The sequence below is a fragment of the Elephantulus edwardii genome, unplaced genomic scaffold (assembly GCF_000299155.1).
Source record: "Elephantulus edwardii isolate Elephantulus edwardi_28Jun2011 unplaced genomic scaffold, EleEdw1.0 scaffold00052, whole genome shotgun sequence".
NCBI classification, from domain to species: domain Eukaryota; kingdom Metazoa; phylum Chordata; class Mammalia; order Macroscelidea; family Macroscelididae; genus Elephantulus; species Elephantulus edwardii.
This window is the reverse complement of record NW_006399802.1, coordinates 4889224-4909015: the sequence shown is the minus strand read 5'-3', so window position 1 is coordinate 4909015 and position 19792 is coordinate 4889224. Positions and strand designations below refer to the sequence as shown.

At 48.1% G+C, this 19792-nt stretch overlaps 1 protein-coding gene across 1 annotated transcript in view; it reads right to left on the bottom strand.

Annotated features, from left to right (window-relative positions):
- Positions 1-839, bottom strand: part of COL15A1 (collagen, type XV, alpha 1) — a 211009-nt gene extending 210170 nt beyond the window's left edge. The window contains exon 1 of the mRNA XM_006886968.1: positions 650-839. Coding sequence (XP_006887030.1) covers positions 650-839 — 190 coding nt within the window. The remainder of the gene's footprint in view (positions 1-649) is intronic.
- Between the last annotated feature and the right edge of the window lie 18953 nt (positions 840-19792).

Below are 19792 nucleotides of genomic sequence, written 5' to 3'. Positions count from 1 at the left end.
GCAGAAAGTGGCCTAGATAAAATTCTCTGGATACCCTAGGCACTTTGTTTTTCTACCCAGGGGTCAGATGGTACAATCTGGGGACTGAGGAGCTCACCCTGAGGGCCATGACGGCTCACCCTGAGCCAAGGGCCGAGGACAGCCCACCCCAGGCAGAGAGCCGAGGACAGCCCTCCCCGGGCAGAGGGCCATGACGGCTCACCCCGAGCTGAGGGCTGAAGACAACCCGTCCTGAGCAGGGCAACACCCCCCATGGGCTGGCTGGTACACTCCCCTCTACTTGCCCCCACACTAATCTGGTCCCCTCACCTGACCAAGGAGTGTGTGGCCAGGGACAGCATCTCCAATTCCAGCACCACCACTTTTACCCCCCGCCCCCCCCAAGTGGTCATACTATAATTTGAAGTAGGTGTCACTTCCCTCCTCCTTTATAAATGGCAAAGGGAACCTGAAAATTGTGAACATGCTTCCCCCAGGTCTAAACATCTTTTGGCAGAAGCATTCAACAGATCAAAAGATGTGGTGCACTTAGGATGTTGGTCCTCTTGGACATGCTGCCACTGTGTCATCAAATAGACAACTCACAGTGACTTTCAACAATCCACTGTATAGGTGATCATCTTCTCTGGTTTTCCAAGGAAACCCAAACCTGAAGGTGGCGGGGCACGCGTCTTCTCTTCTGTGCGGGCGTTTGGTGGGCGCACACCATCCCCCAGCACAGGTGACTGGCAGGCGCTCGCCATCTCCCGCGTGTCATCTTCCACACGGGCAGCCGGCGGGCACGTATCATCTCGTGCGCAGACAACCCGTGAGCGCGCATTTTCTCTCGGCGGGTGCATGTCATCTCATGCATGGGCAGCCGGTGAGGGTAGGTGCATGTCATCCCCCAGTGCGGGCAGCTGGTGGGCACACATCATCTCGCACGCGGGTGACCAGAGGGCTTGCATCATCTCTCGGCAGGTGTGCGTCATCTCGTGTGCAGGCAGTCAGTGGGCCAGCAGGCGCACACCATCCCCCACACAGGCGACTGGTGGGCGTGTGTCATTTTTTTATGTGGGCGGCTGCCAGGCACGTGCCATCTTCTGCACAGGTGGCTGGTGGGCACGAGCCATCTCCCAAGTATCATCTCCCATACGGATGACTGGCGGGCGCGTGTCATCTCTTGGCAGGCGGGTGTCATCTCGTGCACAGGCAGCACATGGGGGTGGGCAGGTGGGGGTGGGTGTGCGCCATCTTTTTGCGCAGCCAGCCGGCAGGCATACTTCACCTCTCGGAGTTCGTGCACCATCTCGTGCGCAGGCAGCCAGTGGGTGTGCACCATCCCTCAGTGCGGGTTGGCCAACAGGCGTGTGCCATCTCCCACATGGGCGACTGGCGGGTGCGTGCCATTCCCCATTGCGGGCAACCAGCGGGCTCGTGCCATCTCGCGTGTGGGCGGCTGGTGGGCACACGCCATCTCTCGTGCAGGCAGCCGCCGGGCGCGTGCCATCTTCCACGTGGGTAGCTGGCGGGTGCGAGCCACCTCCTGAGTGTCATCTCCCACACGGGTGGCTGGCAGGCACGTGCCATCCCATGTGCGGGAAGCCGGCGGGCGCACACCATCCTCCACACAGGCGGCCGCTGGGCGAGTGCCATCTTCCATGTGGGTGGCCAGCTAGTGCAAGCCATCTCCCGCACGTCATCTCCCACACGGGCTGCTGGCGGTTGCGCTGCGTGGGAGGCCAGTGTCCGCCCTCTTCCCCTACTGCTGCCATTTTGGCTCCAAGAATTCTCCTCGGAACAAGTACACTTTGCTGCAGTGTGGCGGCTCCACTGCACCAGTCCTGGGGAGGCCTGGTGCCCACCCTCCATCCTGGGCGAGGGATTCCATAGGTTCCGGCTGTGGGAGCTTCATGGAGCTGTGGCTGTGGTGAGGTGCAGTGCGGGCTCTGAGGGAGGGGGTTGGGAGCTGCGGCACTCACCCATTCTTCCTTGGAAATTCTTGAATTCCTGTTGTTGAGCCTCAATCCTCACTGAAGACCAGTCATCAACTGTTTAACTGTTCAATTATTAATAAACAGAAGTCTGTGGAGGGTCATAATGGCCCTTTTCCAAGTGGTCTGCTGCTCCCGCAGCTCACCACGCTGTCTCTGCCTCTGCCACCATCTTGGATCCTCAGGAATGGTTTCTTTAAGATACTTGTGAAACTTCATCCCACATACTTTGGGCATGTTGTCAAGAAGTGCCAGTCATTGGAGAAGGACATTGTGCTGGAACTTATTAAACAGTCAGTGAAAGACAGGAAGATTCTCAAAGGGATGGATTGGTACCATTATTGCAGCAATGGGCTTGAGGGTGTTGGAGAGCGTGAGGACAGCACAGGAGGGGCAAAATTCCAATGTGTTGTTCATAGGCTTGCTATGGGTCATAGTCAACCTAACGACACATGTCATTTGAGCCAATACTAGATTCTGAGAATTCAAACATCTCAAGAAAAGTCTTCATAAGGATATTCAGAGCAATACAAAGAAGTTATTTAAATAACAGAAGGTTCCTTGGGTGGTACAAATGGCTAAGTATTTAGCTACTAGTTCATGAAAATTTGAAAAGATGCTTTTCCTCCCTTTAGAATTGTCCTATAGAATCCTAGATCAAACTGTTCAGTACTGGTAGCTGGGCACCATCTATTTCTTCTTGTCTCCTAACAGAGAAGTCAATTAACCACACATCTATTGCCTACTCTTATTCTCGACTCTCTTTATTCCTCTGTTGTTCCAGGACAATGGAAACCAACTGTTGTGTACTACTACGTTTTTGTGCTCCATAATTAGAGATCTTCCCCTATATATGATATCAGTGCAACATAATTTATGAACTGGTCTTTCCAAAGAAGCAGGATGAGGTAGTGAAGGGTAAGGGCTGTGAAGATGGAATAGACACTTGCCCTGGGTCATCTTGAGCAAGCCCATCTCCTCTCTGGCCCTCAGTTTCCACCTGTGAATTTCTCTGAGGATTGAGTGAGTGATGTATGTACCTGACAAGTATGTGTGTGGCACGCGGAAGGAACTTAACAATGAGTGCAGCTCACCTGACGCTTCTCAGGGATGTTTGTGGATGAAGTAAGGTAACATATATAGAGCCCCTGGCTTTAAGCCAGGCCCCTAGCAGGTGCTTACTGGCACCTATTCCTGACCCTTCCTGGGCACAGGCTGCGTTTACCCAGTCTGGTGACTTTGTCTGCACTTCAGTGCTGTTCTACCCCAATCCTGAGTTCAGGATATGACTTGGAGGCAGCCAGTACTTCTTGGGTTTTAATGTTCTTGCAAACTGAAGCATGCTGAAATGTAGACAGAATAAAAAGCAGAGCCCCAGGTTTCTGGCTTAATTGGCAGAATGCATAGTCCTGCCTAGAGAAGACCCTCAACCGGGAGAAAGCAACCACAACAAAAGGCTTGAGTGTGGCAGGAGTTGTGAGGATGGCACAGCATAGGACAGGGCTCAGATCTGTTGTTCGGAAGGTCACTATATTCGACTTGATGGCACCTAACAACAACAAAAAGAAGTAGGTATAGAGTTGTGCTGCCAACCCAAAGCCTCGTTAGTCTGAATTACCAGCTTCTGTGCAGCCTCTGAAAACCCACTGAAGAGTTAGCTACGAGTCAGTTCTGACTTGATGGCACATAACAACATTAGTGAGATGGATGGAGCAGAAAGCTTCTGATCAAACTCATCTTTTTAAAAAAGGAGAGTGCATGGTTCACAACGACTGAACATAGCTCATTCTCAGGCACCAGAGGCTCAAATTCATCAAGAGTCTACTTTCCCTCAGTCTCTGGTGCTCTGTGCTGACTCCATTAGAGGCAACTTTTCTCCTAAAGTCACAAGCTGGCTGCAACCTTGTGGCCACAATGTAAGTTGTATGCACCTCTCTGCTCTTGAAACAAAATAACAGCCTGGATCTCAGCAACCAAAGTTCTCAACCTAAGTATTAAACTGAAGTTCCAACATTTGTGCTGATTGGACCAACTTCAGTAACATTCTCACCCCTGAACCAATCACTGTGTTTTTATTCATCCAGAGACTTGATGCATGAAACATTGGTGGAGCCACATAGATTATATAAGGTTGAAGAGGGGAAGGGATGAATCCCAAAGAAACAACAGAGTTCTAGCCAGGGTAAAGAGAAATACACGTCATGTAGACAAACCACTACTGTATATGGGGCAGAGTAACAATCCAGGGAGGGAAAGATGCTGGTCCACAGTAGAACGTGTTGTTGGCAGCCTATGGGATACCCGGAAGACCTGTTCATGTGAATCTGAAGAGTCCAGGGGAGATGTGGGTTGGAGGGAGAGCTTGGGGAGTTGCCAGAAGGTGGTAAGGGTGAGACTTAAGAAACCAAATAATGACACAAACTTTGAGATCCATCCTGGACTTCCTGCTTCAGAAACAGCCAGTGAAAGCATATGCAGCTCTTTCTCCTTTTCTAGAAGTGAAGTGAGGACACCTCAGTCACCATCTTACAGCTCCAGCTTCCTCTTCTTGTTTTGTATTTTCCTCTCCCTTAGTTGATATCCAGGATCTGGGCATATTAGACCTCCATTCTACACGTTGATGCTGCAAACGAACTAGATCCACATATGCTTTGGCCTCAGGACACGTGACTGAGCCAGTGTCCTTCAGAAGTGCCCCTAAATCCTTTGTTCTGGGAATCACACAGGCCAGCACCTTGCCAAAAGGCAGAATGTCAACAAACTCAAAAGACAGATGGCCCAGCCCACTTCTCCTAGTCATATTCTCCTGCTCCCAGCATGCAGTAGGATGTATAATGATACCGGGGAGGTCACCCAAACGCAACCAGATTTAGGAGATGCTGGGATGGGAGAAGGGGACTCAGTGACTTGCATAAGTCTTGGTGTATGCTTGAGATAGAGGGCTTCTCTGTGTCCTGGGGTTCCCTTCCCAGGTTAGCAAAGTTCTCTGGTGTTCTTCAAAGCGAAGTGATGACTCCTGGGCCATGGCTATGCAGGGGGTGGGGGTGGGCTGGGGGAATCCCAGTAAAGTGTTCCTGCTCTGTGTTCTAGAACTGCTATAATGAAATGCCACAAAATGGGTAGCTTTAGAGAACGGAAATGTAACTTCTCATAGTGCCGAAGGCTAACAGTCCGAAGGGGAGCTCTGGTGACGCAGTCCATGGAGTCATGCCGCTAACTCAGAGGCTGCACCTCTCTGCCTGCTGGATTCCACCAGCCGGAGCTCTTCCTCCAGGACAAAGTGGGACAATCTCCTCTCATGCAGGTTACAGCCTCTGAAAACTCACTACAGAGGCAGCCATTAGTCGGTTCAGATTTGAAATCAATGAGTTTGAGGGATTTTTTTTTGAGCCTTCCAAAACAGGCTCTTCCCCATCACCTTGTCCTGCGGGATTTGAAGGAGGAACTGTCTCATTGCTCTCTCCTAGTTTCTGGTGGCTGCCAGCGGCTCTTTGCTCCTTAGACATATGTCATCTTCACATGAGGCCTTTCCCTCCCTCGTGCGTGTGTGTGAGTGTGTAAAAGAGGCTCGGACCCACCCTACTCCAGTATGATGCCATTAACTGGTACCATCTGCAGTGGAAAATTTGTTCCCCAAACCAGGTCATATTCCCAGGAACAAGACTAGGACATGAACATGTCTTCTTCAAGGATACAGTCCAACCCATAATGCTAACCATATCGACTCACCCCTCCTTTACTACTAAAACTGTGAGCTGGAGTAGGGTGATACTATATCTTCCAGAAAAAACCCTCTAATTCTCATCTTGTTTTGCAGCTAAGGGTCAACATGGCACAGTTCTCGACAGAGAGGTTGTGATAACCGTGAATGAACCACTCTCTCAGTGTGGGCAAAGTGCAAGCCCTTCTACTGATCTTGGGCTTGGCTACGTGACTCGCCTTGAACATGGAGCAGAAGAAATACAAGCAGAGTTCTTCAGTTTACTTGTATTTCTCACTGTCAGAATGTGAGAAAAATGAACTTCTGTCCTCTCAATTCACTCACTCAGGTATTTTCTCTGGCAACAAGTCTTTAGTTTATGGGCTAGGGGATGATTGCTTTTGTTTTTTTCTTGCTCTGACAATTTACCATGAGAAGAGCCTGCCCTGGAGAATCTGCTGCAGTCAACCCGGGCTCCAGAATGGTTACACTGGGAGACCAGGAGTCTAGGACAGAGGGCCGAGTGTGGCTCACTACCCCGATGTGCCCAGCCTGAATCAGTGTGTCACAATGAGTCCTGGGGTGCTTGTTCTGAAGGATTATTGGGGGCAATGCCTGATGACTGTTAACTGCAGTGGAGCAGGCCCCTGCCTCGTGTAACTTCCTATATGATGGAGCAAAACGCTTCTTGGTCCTGAACACACCCACCTGTCTCTGTTTCCAAGGGCTGCCATGGAAAATAACAGAATGAGTGTCTTTAAGACACAGAGTTTTATGTTCTTATATTTCTAGCAGTTAGAGGTCCAATCAGAGTCTCGTGGGTGTTGATTCGTTCCGGATGTCTAAGATAAGATTTCATGACACTCCTAGTACCTAGAGACTGTCCGGCACCCATTTCAGAGTGGGTCATTTGATCTGTAGAGTTTTCACTGGCTGGCTTTTGGGAGCCACTCTCCACCTCTTTCTTCCTGGTCCCTCTTAGTCTGGAAGTTCCACCGACACCTGTTTAGCAGAACAGAAGCACAGGCGTCTCTGCTGAGACCGTAGCAGCTGTTTGTGAGGGGTCCTGCCTGGCATCGAGCCAGCCTCCTCGACGGAAGGAAGGGTTTCCAGGCCTGAACCACCGCTGTTCCTGCCTTTCACCAACAAATGAAAAGCAAGCCTGTTACTGTGGAGCCAGTTCCAATGCATGGTGGCCCCGAGTGTTGGAGAATAGAGAGCTGCACGTCACAGGATTTTCACGGCTACAACTTTTCAGAAACAGACTGCCAGGCCTTTCTTCTGAAGTGCCTTGTGATGAATTCAGATTAACTTAATTCTTTGTGTTACTCAAGAACTCCAATAACAAACAAACAAACCCTTTATTGCCTGTCAATTCTGACTGATGGATGTGAGTAGAGATGGAACTTCTGAAAACCTCATTAGCAGGGAATAGTCTCAGCTCACAGGTCTGTTGCCCTTTGCCTTTGTCCTTCTCCTGGAAGGAAGATGGACTCAATGCTTGGCGGTGGAACAGTCATCTTACAAACATAGGTGATGGGTACAAGCTCTGGGTGTGTCTATAAGAAAGACAGAATACGCCTCATTTCCTGGGAGCACAAGAAGCCCCCACGTCATTTCTGACTCTCCGAGTCTGACCTCTCACGTAGGAAGAACAAAGGCTCTCACTGATCTAAGCTTCTGAGACTTGCAGGTGAATGAGTGACAGACGCAGGCCTAATGGGTCACAGCTTGATCATAGCTGTGTCTGTGTTCTCATGCAGGGAGAATAAGAAGGGTCACAAGTGGGTCCTAGAGTGTCTGAGAAATGAGCTACACAAGTTCTCTGGAGAAGACGTCCATGGAAATGACTGAGAAGTGGTCAGTTAAGTACCAAGAGGTGTGGTGACCTGGAAACCATGAGAGAAGGTAGGTCAAATGTAGCAGCGAAGACAGGAACAATGGGGAGAACTTTTCGAAGGAGAATGAGAGACCCTTGACCTTGGCAGAGGAGGGTTGGGGGATGAAGCCAAATCACTCAGTGTGAAAGATGCCAGCTCACTACACAGATGCTGTTTGAAGAAGGGCACTGTAAAGGGAGGGACTGCCCTGGGCCAGCTGTAGTCTAGTCCTCATGCAGACAATGGCTTCTCCTTACCTCCAGGAAGAAGTCTGACCTCTTAAGCTCAATCAATCTCCAAGATATGGTTGTTGTTGTTGTTGTTATGTGTCATCAAGTCAGAACCAACTCACAGCTGACTCTTCAGTGGGTTTCCAAAGGCTGTAAATCACCTAGGAGGAGATTGCCTACCTTTTTGCTGTGAAGTAGTTAGTGGTTTTGAACCACCTGCCTTTGGGTCAGCACTGTCACAATTCTCATCCACAGTCCAGGGCCACCACTGCAGATGACCACACCGTCCTTAGCCATGTTGGCCTCCTCTTACCTGGCCTTCCCTCCCCCTCCTACTATTCATCTATTGTCTACTCAGCAGTAGTGTTACTCCTCCCGTGACTCTCAGTGCATATCCACTGAAAACAGCCTAAGAATTCCTTTTGACTTGCTGAATCATTTCTCACAACCAGTGACAGAAACTGACGTGACTAGAGGCAGCTCATCAGAGCCCCTCTCGACGGGGGACCTCTACCTGCCGTGGTCTGGCTGCATCTCTAATGGCACCACCTCCTTCTCTTGCCCCACTCGAGGCTCATTGTCACTGAGTCAGTTCCAACTGACAGCAGCCCTCTCTGGAACTTCTGAGGCTGTAAACTATACAGGAGGAGAGTGCATACCTTCCTCTGCTGAGTCACCGATAGAATCCAAACAGCGGAGCTGGGTTAGCAGCACAACTCACTCCAGACTGTGCCAGCAGCGCCCCCGCCCTGCTGTTGTTTGTACTGTTGAGTTGGCAGCAGCCCATGGCTGACTCTCCTGCAGGTTTTCAGAGGCCATAAATCGCATGACAGGAGGTTATTCCTCTTTCTCCCATGGAGCAACTGGTGGGCTCCAACCACCTGCCTTTGGGTTGGCAGTGCAACCCCTTACCACTAAGGCACCAGATGAAACCTCCTTTGCCCAAGTCTCCCACCTCTGTGTCTGCCTTGAGTTCCAGGATGTGGACCTGTGTCCATGGTATCTGTCCCCCACAGGGCAGAGCTGTCCCGGTGCAGCACACAGAGGGAGGTGGTAGCCTTGTCAAAGGCTGGTGTCATGCCTTTCACGACGTTCTGTGTCATGGACATCCTACGGCATCTCGGGGCCACATCCCTTCTGCTCGGTCCGAGCTGGTGCGAGAGAGCTCAGGAAGGAAGCCGAACAATCAAGATCGGGTGTGAGGCCTGTCTTCCCTTCTCTCAGGAGGCTTCCCAGAGGACAGCTGCTTCCTCGCTCTTATTTTAGAACCAGAAGACACAACTGTGACCAAATTTAGAAAACAACCAAAAATTAAAATAAAATGCAACCCATATTTTAAAATCCATCTCGACGGCTCCACCCCATGAAAAGGAATGTCTGCTGGGAGCAGTGTGGGTGAAGAATGAGCAGCAGAAGTGGCAGTAAGGCCAGCTGCCATGTCACGGGTTCAGAGGCTGGGATTTGGGGTGTCTTCTTACTTAAAGACAGTCAAACCTTCCACATCAGCAAATGGGTGGGAGAGGATGTCCTTTGGAAAGAGGAGACTCAGAGATGGGACCAGATGGACCCAAATTCCAAGAACCATCTTCTTGGCTTCTTGGTTCTGCCCGCAGCTACAGAAGGATGGTTCAGGGACCAGCCATGGGGGGTGGGCCACTCCCTATCTATTGGCATGCTATGTTTAGGGCATTGTTGTACTGTGTTCTGTGGAAACAGAGGGAAAGTCGGGGAACCTCCTGCACATTCTGGTAACACCACTCCGTGTGACCACCTTACGACAGCAATGACAGTCAAGTGCAGGGTGTGTATTATATGCCAGGCACGGTGCCAGGAGGTTTTTGTTCATTAGTTTGTTTTCAGTATTGTTACCAGTAATTCTACATGAGTCACAAGGCCTTAGATTATCATAAAGGGATTTTTTTTAAAAAAAGTCTTTGTTGACCAGAATAAATGAGATTGATTTTCCAGGAATAAATGTAAAGGCTTTCACTGTGTATATGGCAGCCAAGAAGCATTTATGGTAAGGCTGTCGGAAAAGTTGCTGTATCCTCAGGCTACATTAATAGAGATAGGGAGAGTAGGTTAAGGGAGGTGATAATCTCACTGAACTCAATTCTCCTCCTCCAACACGGGATCCATTCTGAGCCTCAACTCTATTAGAGGCTAGTGGTAAGAAGCCCTAAGGCACAGTTTGAGTGCACGAGCTGCTCCATTGGAGAAAGCTAGGCAATCTCCTCCTGTGCAGTTTACTGCCTCTGAGAATCTGCTGAGACATCAGTTATGGGTGAGTTCAGACTCGAGGGCACACAACAACTATAATATAAAGCTGGAGAATACCTCCTTTGTAGGGTTGTTGTTAGAACCAACTCATAGCTGACCCTTCAGTGGGTTTCTGAGACTGTAAATTGCACGTGAGGAGACTGCCCATCTTTCTTCCTCTGAGACACCAGTGGATTTACACTGTCAGGGTGGGTGCCACCTTTGACTGAGACGCACAGCTTCCTACGGACCACACAGCCAGAGTGTCACGCTGTAAGTACGGCACCTTTAATAAACGACAGTGCTTATCGATTTTGTCACAAATTTTGGCATTTAAAATGAGGATGGTGTTTTCTCCCTGGGGACAGACATTGTCCCACTGGAAGCCTGTTATGGGTCAGGAAGGGATTCATTCTCCCCTCAAAGAGAACTGCCATGATCTCTAGGTGAAAGGGCCAATTTCAACCAAATAAAAGGGGGAGGGGAGAATAATAATTTCAAAAAGACTAGAAAATTAGAAAAATGTCTTTGGGGTAGTGAGAATATTTAAGTATATTTGTGGGCCAGAATGAATGAAATGAGTTTTTCAGAAACAAATGTAAACACTTGCATTGCAAGCATCGTGTCCAAGAGGTAGTTTGGATAAGGATGCCAGAAAAATGCGTACTCAGGGTACATTAGTAGAAATCAGAATTTTGGGTTACAGGAGTTGTTAACAACAGAAGATTTAGTTCCTTTCCACTTTTACGTAGTTCCAGATTTTCAGTAGTCAGCATATATTTTCCAATAATCTGGAGAAAACAAAAGTGGTACTAAAACCAAACAAAAAACATAGCTAGAGTCAGGAATGTTGTACTAAGAACACTATTCAGTTTTAAATTCTACCAGATGTGAACCCAGATTCCAAGTTTTGCAAACCTAAAATCCACTCGAAAATAAAGACTTGGACACAAGAGTGCCCACCCTCCCTGTCACAAGCCCCCCGCCCCCCTTCTCTCACCTGCTTCAGTCATTGTCAAGACTGTGAAATCAGGCCAGAAACTATTTATTTTTTAATATGGTGGACTGGAATGTGGACTCTCTGGGTCAAAGTTCTAGAATATGAGACTTGGAAAAGGTGGAGGAAGCATTTTCAGGAGCCTGCTGCACGCTGTGGGGTGGTTTCCAGGACTGGGGAATGGCAATCAAAGCAGTATAGTTGGCTACCAACTAGAGCCAGGCATTATCATTCCTGACTTGGTCACTCAAAAGATTTGGTTGCTATGTAACATGCAGGATACTCTTTGTTTTCTAAGAGGGCAGGCTTGCATTTCCAGTAGGGCACTGACTCCTATCTTTTCCCATACTCGTAATCCTTCTGGTACATCCACAGTTTACAAATTCGGGTCTGTTCCTTTTTTGCTTCCTTTTCCACGATTGAACAAGGAAGAACCACTTGAAGTCCTGCTTCAGAGGACAGAGAATGGACAGCCTGACAAAGGACACAGAGGTCTATCTCGAAAAACCCACAGAACAACAAAGTTGTTTCCCAGGCTCTGGAAGTTCACAAAGTAGGGTGGGAGTTGTCCACCCCAGCTCCAAGGCCAGTGAAATCTGCCTCTTTTGACAATAAAAAAAACCTTGATGTTTCTCTTCAAAATATAACCTGTTTGTAGAGTCTGTTTGAATGGGCAAACACTTTGGAGAGAGAAACAGAGATGGACATTGGATTGGACATTGGCATTGCATGTGGGTTCTAGCCTCAGCCCAGCTCCTCCCTGCTGTGTGACTCTGGAATAAGCCCCATCCCTCTCTGGGCCTTAGCCCTTCATCTACAATTTAAAAGGATTGGACAGGCTTAAATTCTAAGCTGTTTTCCAGTTGAGATTCAGCAGTGTGGTGCCACAGTCCTGTGAGGATTCTTTCTCCCCCAGACTTCAAGTCTCCATGGCCCAAAAATCACTAGAAGTCTTTAAACCCTACTGTCCCACCCCTCCTTTTAATGAAGCCCCATCTGGAGTGCATCTCCTCTGATTTCTGTTGTGTACAGTTCCTCCCAGCTGGATCCCCATAAATCAATTTGTTCTGCAGACAAGTTCCCAGAATTGTCCAGATCTTACTCAGAAAAGGCACTTCTCTTGCCCTGCAGCTCCTGGTTCCAACGAGCTGAGTCCAGTCTGTGTCAGGACAAGCTCCATGGGATGTCCAGAGCCTGAGGCCGGGCAGCTTTGCCAAGCATTGAAGCTCACCTCCTGGGTCCTACCTGTGAGCACTAAGGACAAACCTTTCCCTTTCTGGGAGCAGTGATCCCATCTGCACAGAGACAGCTGGACTAGAAAGGCTCCTCAAATTCTTCACAACTTAGATGCCAAATTTTCCCAAAGAGATGAACTAATTATGAGGGGAGAAAAGTTGAAAAGCTAATGCCTCCGCAGATGGAGAGAGAAGGAGGACTGGGGGACCTCCAAGGGCTCTTTCGGCTCTTTTGTTCTGCCACAGAGCACAGGGTTCCAGGACTTTTATGAAAAGCAATCATTCCATGAGCCATGAGCAGGGACTGTTGTTTCTGATGGCTGCTCTGCTCCCCAGAAAAATCTCAACAGAGCAACTCAGAACCTGCCTAGTCAGTGCCTCTTCTCCATGCGCACCTTTGGTGGGTTCCAGCCATCTTCCAATAATCTCATCTTACTCTTCTCAAGCCCTTAGAGTTGCGTTCCAGAATTGCTCCTATTTCTCCAATCCACGAGGAAACTAGATCAAAGAGGTTAAGTCATTTACCCAAAATCACATAGCTGACAAGAGACCAAACAGAGTTTGTACTCAGATCTGTCCTACTTTAAATCGACCTCGTTTAAAAAAATCTATTCTACCAAACAGCTATGTGTGGTGAATGGCAAGAAAATATGTCATTAGTTAATTAATCAGTGACAATGTTATAAAACAAAATGTCTATGAATGCGTGAAAAAAATCAATATTATTTGAAAATCTTCATGCAAATAAAAAGCAAATTAAAAATCTATTATACTAAATAGTTGCCAACCTTCTTCAGTCCCTAATTATTTCCTTACTAGCAAGAGTTTGGAATATTTCTTAAATACAATTTGTATCAAAGTGATACATGGGTTCAACTTAAAAAGATGGCTAGTGCTCAAGGCTTATGATAAAATCACCTCTTTTCCCTCTTCCCCACCATCAGAACTGACTCCTACAACTCTTCCAGACACTCGTATTTGCTTCCATATTTCCAAGTAACATTCAACCCTACTTTCTCATGATTGTCCAACTTTAGACATTTATTTGTTCAGAATGGAAACTTTGTTATTGATTTTGTTTTATTGTTAACCTGTGATGGGGAAGATCCCCATGTGACAAAGTAGAACTGTCTCATAGATCTTATTGGGTGTTAACAGTGGGTAGGGAATCATGCTGCCAACCCAAAGGTAGGTGGTTCGAATCCAGCACCTGCTCCAGGAGAAAGACAGGGAGTCACTCTCCTCCCTTGCAATTCACAGCCTCTGAAAAGCCATTGCAGAGTAAGTTACGAGTCAGTTCCAATCAACAGTAATGAACAAGAACAATAATCTTTACAGAAGTAGATCACCAGGTCTTTCCTCTGACAATTTTAGACATTATTCTTGACTTCCTACCATGGAAAGCAGCTCCTTGGAGGCAATGACTTTAAAGTGCCATCTGACATACTTTGGTACTGGTCCTTGGGGAGGGACATCATGCAGGGAGGGTAGAGGGACAGCACAAGAGGGGAAGACCCTGGATGAGATGGATTGATTCAGTGACTGGGGTAATGGGGTACATGTGTCAGAGACAATAAGGTTGGCTCAAGGTTCAGCGCAATTGTACATAGAGTCATTGTGAATCCCAAGTGACTCAATGGCAAATACCACCAGCACCTACACTATGGAAAGAGAGCTTTGGTGGCAGTATAGTCTGTAGGAAGTTGTCCTGCGAACCCAAAGAGAAGCCACTCTGTCATTTCTAATCCACCAGGGACTCCACAAGAGATGGGCAATCTCCTTCCGTGAGATTTACAGGCTTAGAGACTCACTGGAGGGTTGGCTATGAGTCAGTTACAACTTGATAGCCATGAGAGAGAGACAATAGAAATGAAGATTTTATTTCTTTTGCTCTCCACTTATTTTTCATTCTTGCTCTCTTGCTCACTCTCACACATACACACACGCACGCACACACACTTCCCTTCTCTAGTCTTCAAATGCAGTATTACACCCTTCCCCACAACTGAGGTTAGCCTGAACCTGGCCAGGGCCTCGCTGCAGGGAAGGAGAACAGAGCCTTGGCCTTTGGTGAAATACAGATTTAACACAAATGTTGATCTTCAGTCCCTCCCAGAACCCAGGGAAAACCACATCCCACAATGAAGGCTTGAAGGAAATTAGGGCTAGTAGCCAGAGATTCAGGGCACACGTCCTCTCTCCTCAGATCTCTGAGAGTCTGTCTTGGGCAGAGAGCATAAATCAACTGAGTGGCCCCAAAAGGGGACACAGAGCAATCGGAACCCTCCAAGGGAAAAACTGCAGCCCCATTAAGAAGCCACCCGAGAACAGAAGGGAAGGCCTGGTAAAACTGAGGGTTACCCTCACTGCTCTGGCCCAGCAAGGGCTGGCTGACCACATGTCTGGGACATGGAGGAGGGAGGGGCTCCTGCATTTAGGGGGAGCTCGAGCTGAGGACTTTCTAACATCCCTGCAGATTCTACTGCCCAGAATTGGGTTCTTTTTTTAACAGCTGGCAATTAGTCTCCAATGGGGCTTTGCAATCACTCTCAAGTTAATAACTAGAGCTGCCCAGTGGGCACACCCATCTGGCAATTTCCTTATGGGATGCTGAAATAAACTGTCTTCAAATTCTCATGAGCAATCTGTTCCACTGACCCTTGCCTCCTAAAAGATTTGAGATGATTCACGGAGGAATCATGCCACGCAGCTGGGACAACGCTCTTGGTCCCACGGGCTTCCAGTGTGCTGAAGACAGATAAGTCCCGGATGGAGCAATCACCATTGACTTGGCCACTGGCCTCTCCAAGGGGAAAACTGAAGAGACACTCCCTAATCCTGCCTTCCCACGCTGGCCTGCTTTAAAGAGAAAGAGGGTAGAGGGTAGGTGTGGCTAAAACAATTCTACCTGGACAATTACTATGGACACTGTCGCTAACTCTGCTCTCTCACTTGACCCTTTAGAAAGAAAGGTACTTTTACTCAAACATATCAAATCAGCAGTAACCTCCTATCCTCTGCGGGGAAGACAGAGTCATTAATTCCTATGCCGTAGTTGTGTAACTGGGCTAAGAGTGAGAGGAGAGGACTCTGATCTGCGCCCATGAGCTGTGTGACCTGAATAATCGTTCTCTTTTTCCCTCTGGGAGGCAGAAAGACATGGCAGTCAAGACTGGGCTCTGTAGTGACAATGGGTTCAAATCCCAGCACTGTCATGTATCAGCTGTGTGACCTTAGACAGGTTCCCTACCCTCCCTGAGCCTCGGAGTCCTCACCTCCAAAACAGGGGAGGAGAGGAAAGACCAGCACTTACCTCACTCGAGTTTTGAGAATAACACAAGTTAATTTATAGGAAGTGCTTACAACTGTGCCAGTTCCTGGTGTCATTATTATCAGCAGCAGCTGTAAACAGGAGACAGCAATCCTCACTCTGTGGGATCAGCTGAACACCAGTGGAACGTCCCAAGGGTGGTGCGCTCCTAACCCAAAAACAATGCCTCTCTGAGGGTTCAAGTGCACCAGCGACTGCTGTCCCCTCCCACGATTTACAGCCTCAGAAAACCAATGGAAAGCCAGCTATGAACTGCTTCTGACTTGACGGCAATGAGAAAGACCTCAATCTACTGACCCTGTGAATCAAACAAAATGATACCTGTGCAACAAAGCTGGGGATCTACATAAATGTGAGAAATGCCGTATTAAATCCTACAACATTTATCAGGAAGCCACCAGCAGTTGAGATTTATAACCTCACTTATGCAATAAAAAATGTGGCTATCATACCATAAGATTTGTGACAACATTTTATAACGTGCTTATCAAGACAGAAGAATCAATTCATTTTGTGCTTCATGTGCTGTTGTTAGTTGCCAGTTGTGTCCAGCTCAAGGAAGCCCCAAGTGTTCAGAGCAGAACTGTCCCGGGCATTCTCCAGGCTGTGACTTTCAGAAGCACATCCCTAGGCCGTACTTCCAAGGATCCTCTGGGTGGGTTCAAACCACCAACATTTTGTGTAGTGTTTGAGGACTTAACAGTTTGTACCACCTAGGAAATCCTTAAATGACACAGATAAACTTTCAAAAGCTTATTTTTAAAAGTACGTTTTTTAAAAAGAGTTTAACGGGTGGCCTAGTGGCAAGAAACTGGTCTGTAATCCCAAAGGCACATGGTTTGAATCCACCAGCTGCTCCATAAGAGAATGGGCAATGTCCTCCTGTGCAATTAACTTTCTGAAAAACTCACTGGAGGGCCAGCTACAGGTCAGCTCTAACTCAACAGCACACAACTTTAACACACTATAAAAAATAACTGGGCAAAATATAGCACATTAATCACTAACAGAGGAAGGGGACTGATACAGAAAATAGCATCCTAACTTACTGTGAGCCCTAGAAGCCTCATCTGTAGGGATTTGTGCTGCCAGCCCAAAGGTGGTGCCTCTCCAGTGGCTCAAATCCAACAGTGGCTCAGAGGGAGAAAGATGGGTCATCACCTTCCATGCAATTTACAATCTCCAAACCCCACGGGAGGGTCACCTTTGAGCTGGCTCCACCTAGACACTGAGGTTTGAGGATTCCTTGTGCGGTCTGCACACCCGCTTCCTCACTGACCTCAGTTCCCACATCTGATATTAGGTGATCCCCTGCGAGCCTTCCTTCCAGGTCAGACACTTGTGGATCTGTGCTTTGGAGAATGATTCACACAAGACTTGGTCTCAATGCAAGTATTGTCTTGTTCCCCAAGCAGACACCACCACCTAGTGTGAGAGCGAGAGTAAGACACACAAGGTCGGTTAATCAGTCTCTACTTTCCCCCTCACTTTAATAGCTCACTCACTTAAGGAGCTCTTGTGTCATTGAGTTGTGCTGCCAGCCCAAGGTTGGTGCTCCTCTGGCAGTTCAAATCCCCCCGCAGTTCTATGGGAGAAAGATGGGAAATCTCCACTTTGATTTCCAGCCTCTGAAAACGTGATGCTCAGCTAGTCGGTTCTGACTCAATGGCAATGAGTCGAGAGGGGCTCTGTTGGCATATTCTGTAGAGAACTGCACTGCAGTCTCCTCCACTCACAGCATCAGAAAGCCACTGGAGGGTCAGATCTGAGTGGGTTCTGACTTGATGGCAATGGGCTTGAGTTGTCATCTTGCTACTCAAAATGTGGTCCATAGACCAGCATCAGCCTCATCTAAGAGCACGTAAGAAATACAGAACTTCAGGCCCCACCCCACCCCAACCCCTCAATTCCTGATAGTCAACCTTCCTTTTAATATGATGCTCGACTGGTCCCCTGCCCAGAATTGTGGAAACACTGTGTTAACGGGAGAAAATAGAAGCTTGACAGTGCAGGCAATTGTAACACACATGCAACCAAGAAACCCACATTTGGTCCATATAAAACAAACCCTTCCCAGGCAACACAAAGGAAGCTTGGAATGGGATGAAGATTCAATTTCCTGGGACATTTTACAGGTTTTCCAAAAGAATTTTCTTGAATGGCAGGTAGGCATCAAAACACAGGCATCTATAGGCCTAGGTGGGTTTCAAGTACGCCTGCACTGTCTGTTATTTAACGACTGAGTTAGGCGTCTTATTTCCAGAGTGTGAATTGGACAGTTCTCAGCTCTCAGAGGCCACCTTGGGCGCTGGCTGTGGGATCCTCCACATAGTTTATGTCTCTGATACCAGAACGGGTGCTCTCTCAACAAGCAGCCTCCAAGCACTGAGGGCCTGAGTCCCAAAACCTCAAGGAACTGCATCCTGCTGATAAGCGACCTCAGATAAGACAGCAGCCCAGCCGATATGCTGATTCTAGCCTTCTGAGGCCCAAAGCTCAGAATTCAGATGAGCCTAGACTTTTTACCCGCACAACTGCAAAAATATGTGGACGTGGCTTTAAACCAACACAGCCACCATCAGTTACCACAGTCACCTCCACCTCACAGCAACTCCACGTGTATCAAAGAACTGTGTGCCATGGAGTTTCCAATGGCTAACTGTTCAGAAGCCAACCAGCAGGCTTTTCTTGTGAACTCGAATCTCTAACCCTCAGTCTGGTAATTTTTTCACAGTGAGAAAGAATAGATACACACTCTGGTGTCTCAACATGAGTGAGAAACTTTTGCATAAAATGCCAGAGCAGCTTAAGAACTGGTGGTTTTTGGTGGGGGAAATTCTAAGGTGCATGATGTTACTGTTGTTGTTATGTTCTGTCGAGTTGCCCGTGTGACTCACAGCAACCCTATGTACAACAGCTCTGAACCGGCCCTGTCCTGAGCCAGTCTCAATGACTCTGACACACCTACCCTGCTGCCCTAGTTATTGTAACAATTCATCTCATCTCAGGTCTTCCTATCCTGCCCTGTCACTCCACCCTTCCAAGCACCCTTCTGCAAGGATCGGTCAGTCCCTCCCAGCCACATGCCCAGAATATATGAAACGGAGCTTCAAAATCCTAACCTCCAAAGAGAACCTTAATTTCACCCTCTCCAGGACATACCTATAGACGCTGTTAAATGCTAGATTGAGTCAGTTTAAATTCATAGCAACCCCATGAGACAGTAGAACTGCCCCATAGAGTTTTCTAGACACGTTTTCTAGGGGTAGATAGGTCACTAGGGCTTTCTCCTGTGAAGTCACCAGACAGGTTACAACCACCAACCTTTTGGTAACAGCCTAGAGGTTGACTGTTGCACCACTTCGTACTGGATTTCTACTTCACATGGCAGGAGTGAGGAGCTTGTCACTGGAAACTGGAAGAGGGGAGACCCTTGTTATATTGCTGTTATGGGCTGTTAAGTTGGAACCGACTCTGCAGAGGCAGAAAGAGAAAATAAAAGAAAAAACCACCTGTAGCTACGTGGAGAGTCAAAAGAAATCCCCCGTGGATTCTTAGCCTCATTTTACAGATCAGGAAATGAATCCAGAGGAACTGCTGGTGTGAGAGCAGCCTCCAGGGCTCCCAGCTCCACACACCAGGCCCAGAGGCGGATTCGTTCCACCTAGTGGGAGACTCGTGGAAACCCACTCAGGTGAAATCATGCAAGGTGAGTATTTCCTCACATCAACATGGGGTTTTTCTCACGAGTCTTCGCCTAATAGTGAAGGAAAAGGTTTTCAAAATATTGTGAATGCACAATATATACAAACATGGCATGCAAATTAGTGTAAAACTAAAAAAACAACAACATTGTGAATATCTTCTACTCTGTGAAAATAATTCCCTTGATAGCAAAAAAGGGGGATCCATTTGCTGCTTTTTCTTCACTCAAGCCAAGTTCATCTGCGGTGGTGCTCAGTGGACGCACACGGCAGCCTCCCCGTGCCCCATGGGTTCCGTTCATGAGGTCCACCTGCCTGTGGACACGCACAGCCTCCCCGTGCCCCATGGGTTCCATCCATGAGGTCCACCTGCCTGTGGACACACACACACACACAGCCTCCCCGTGCCCCATGGGTTCCGTTCATGAGGTCCACCTGCCTGTGGACGCACACACAGCCTCCCCGTGCCCCATGGGTTCCGTT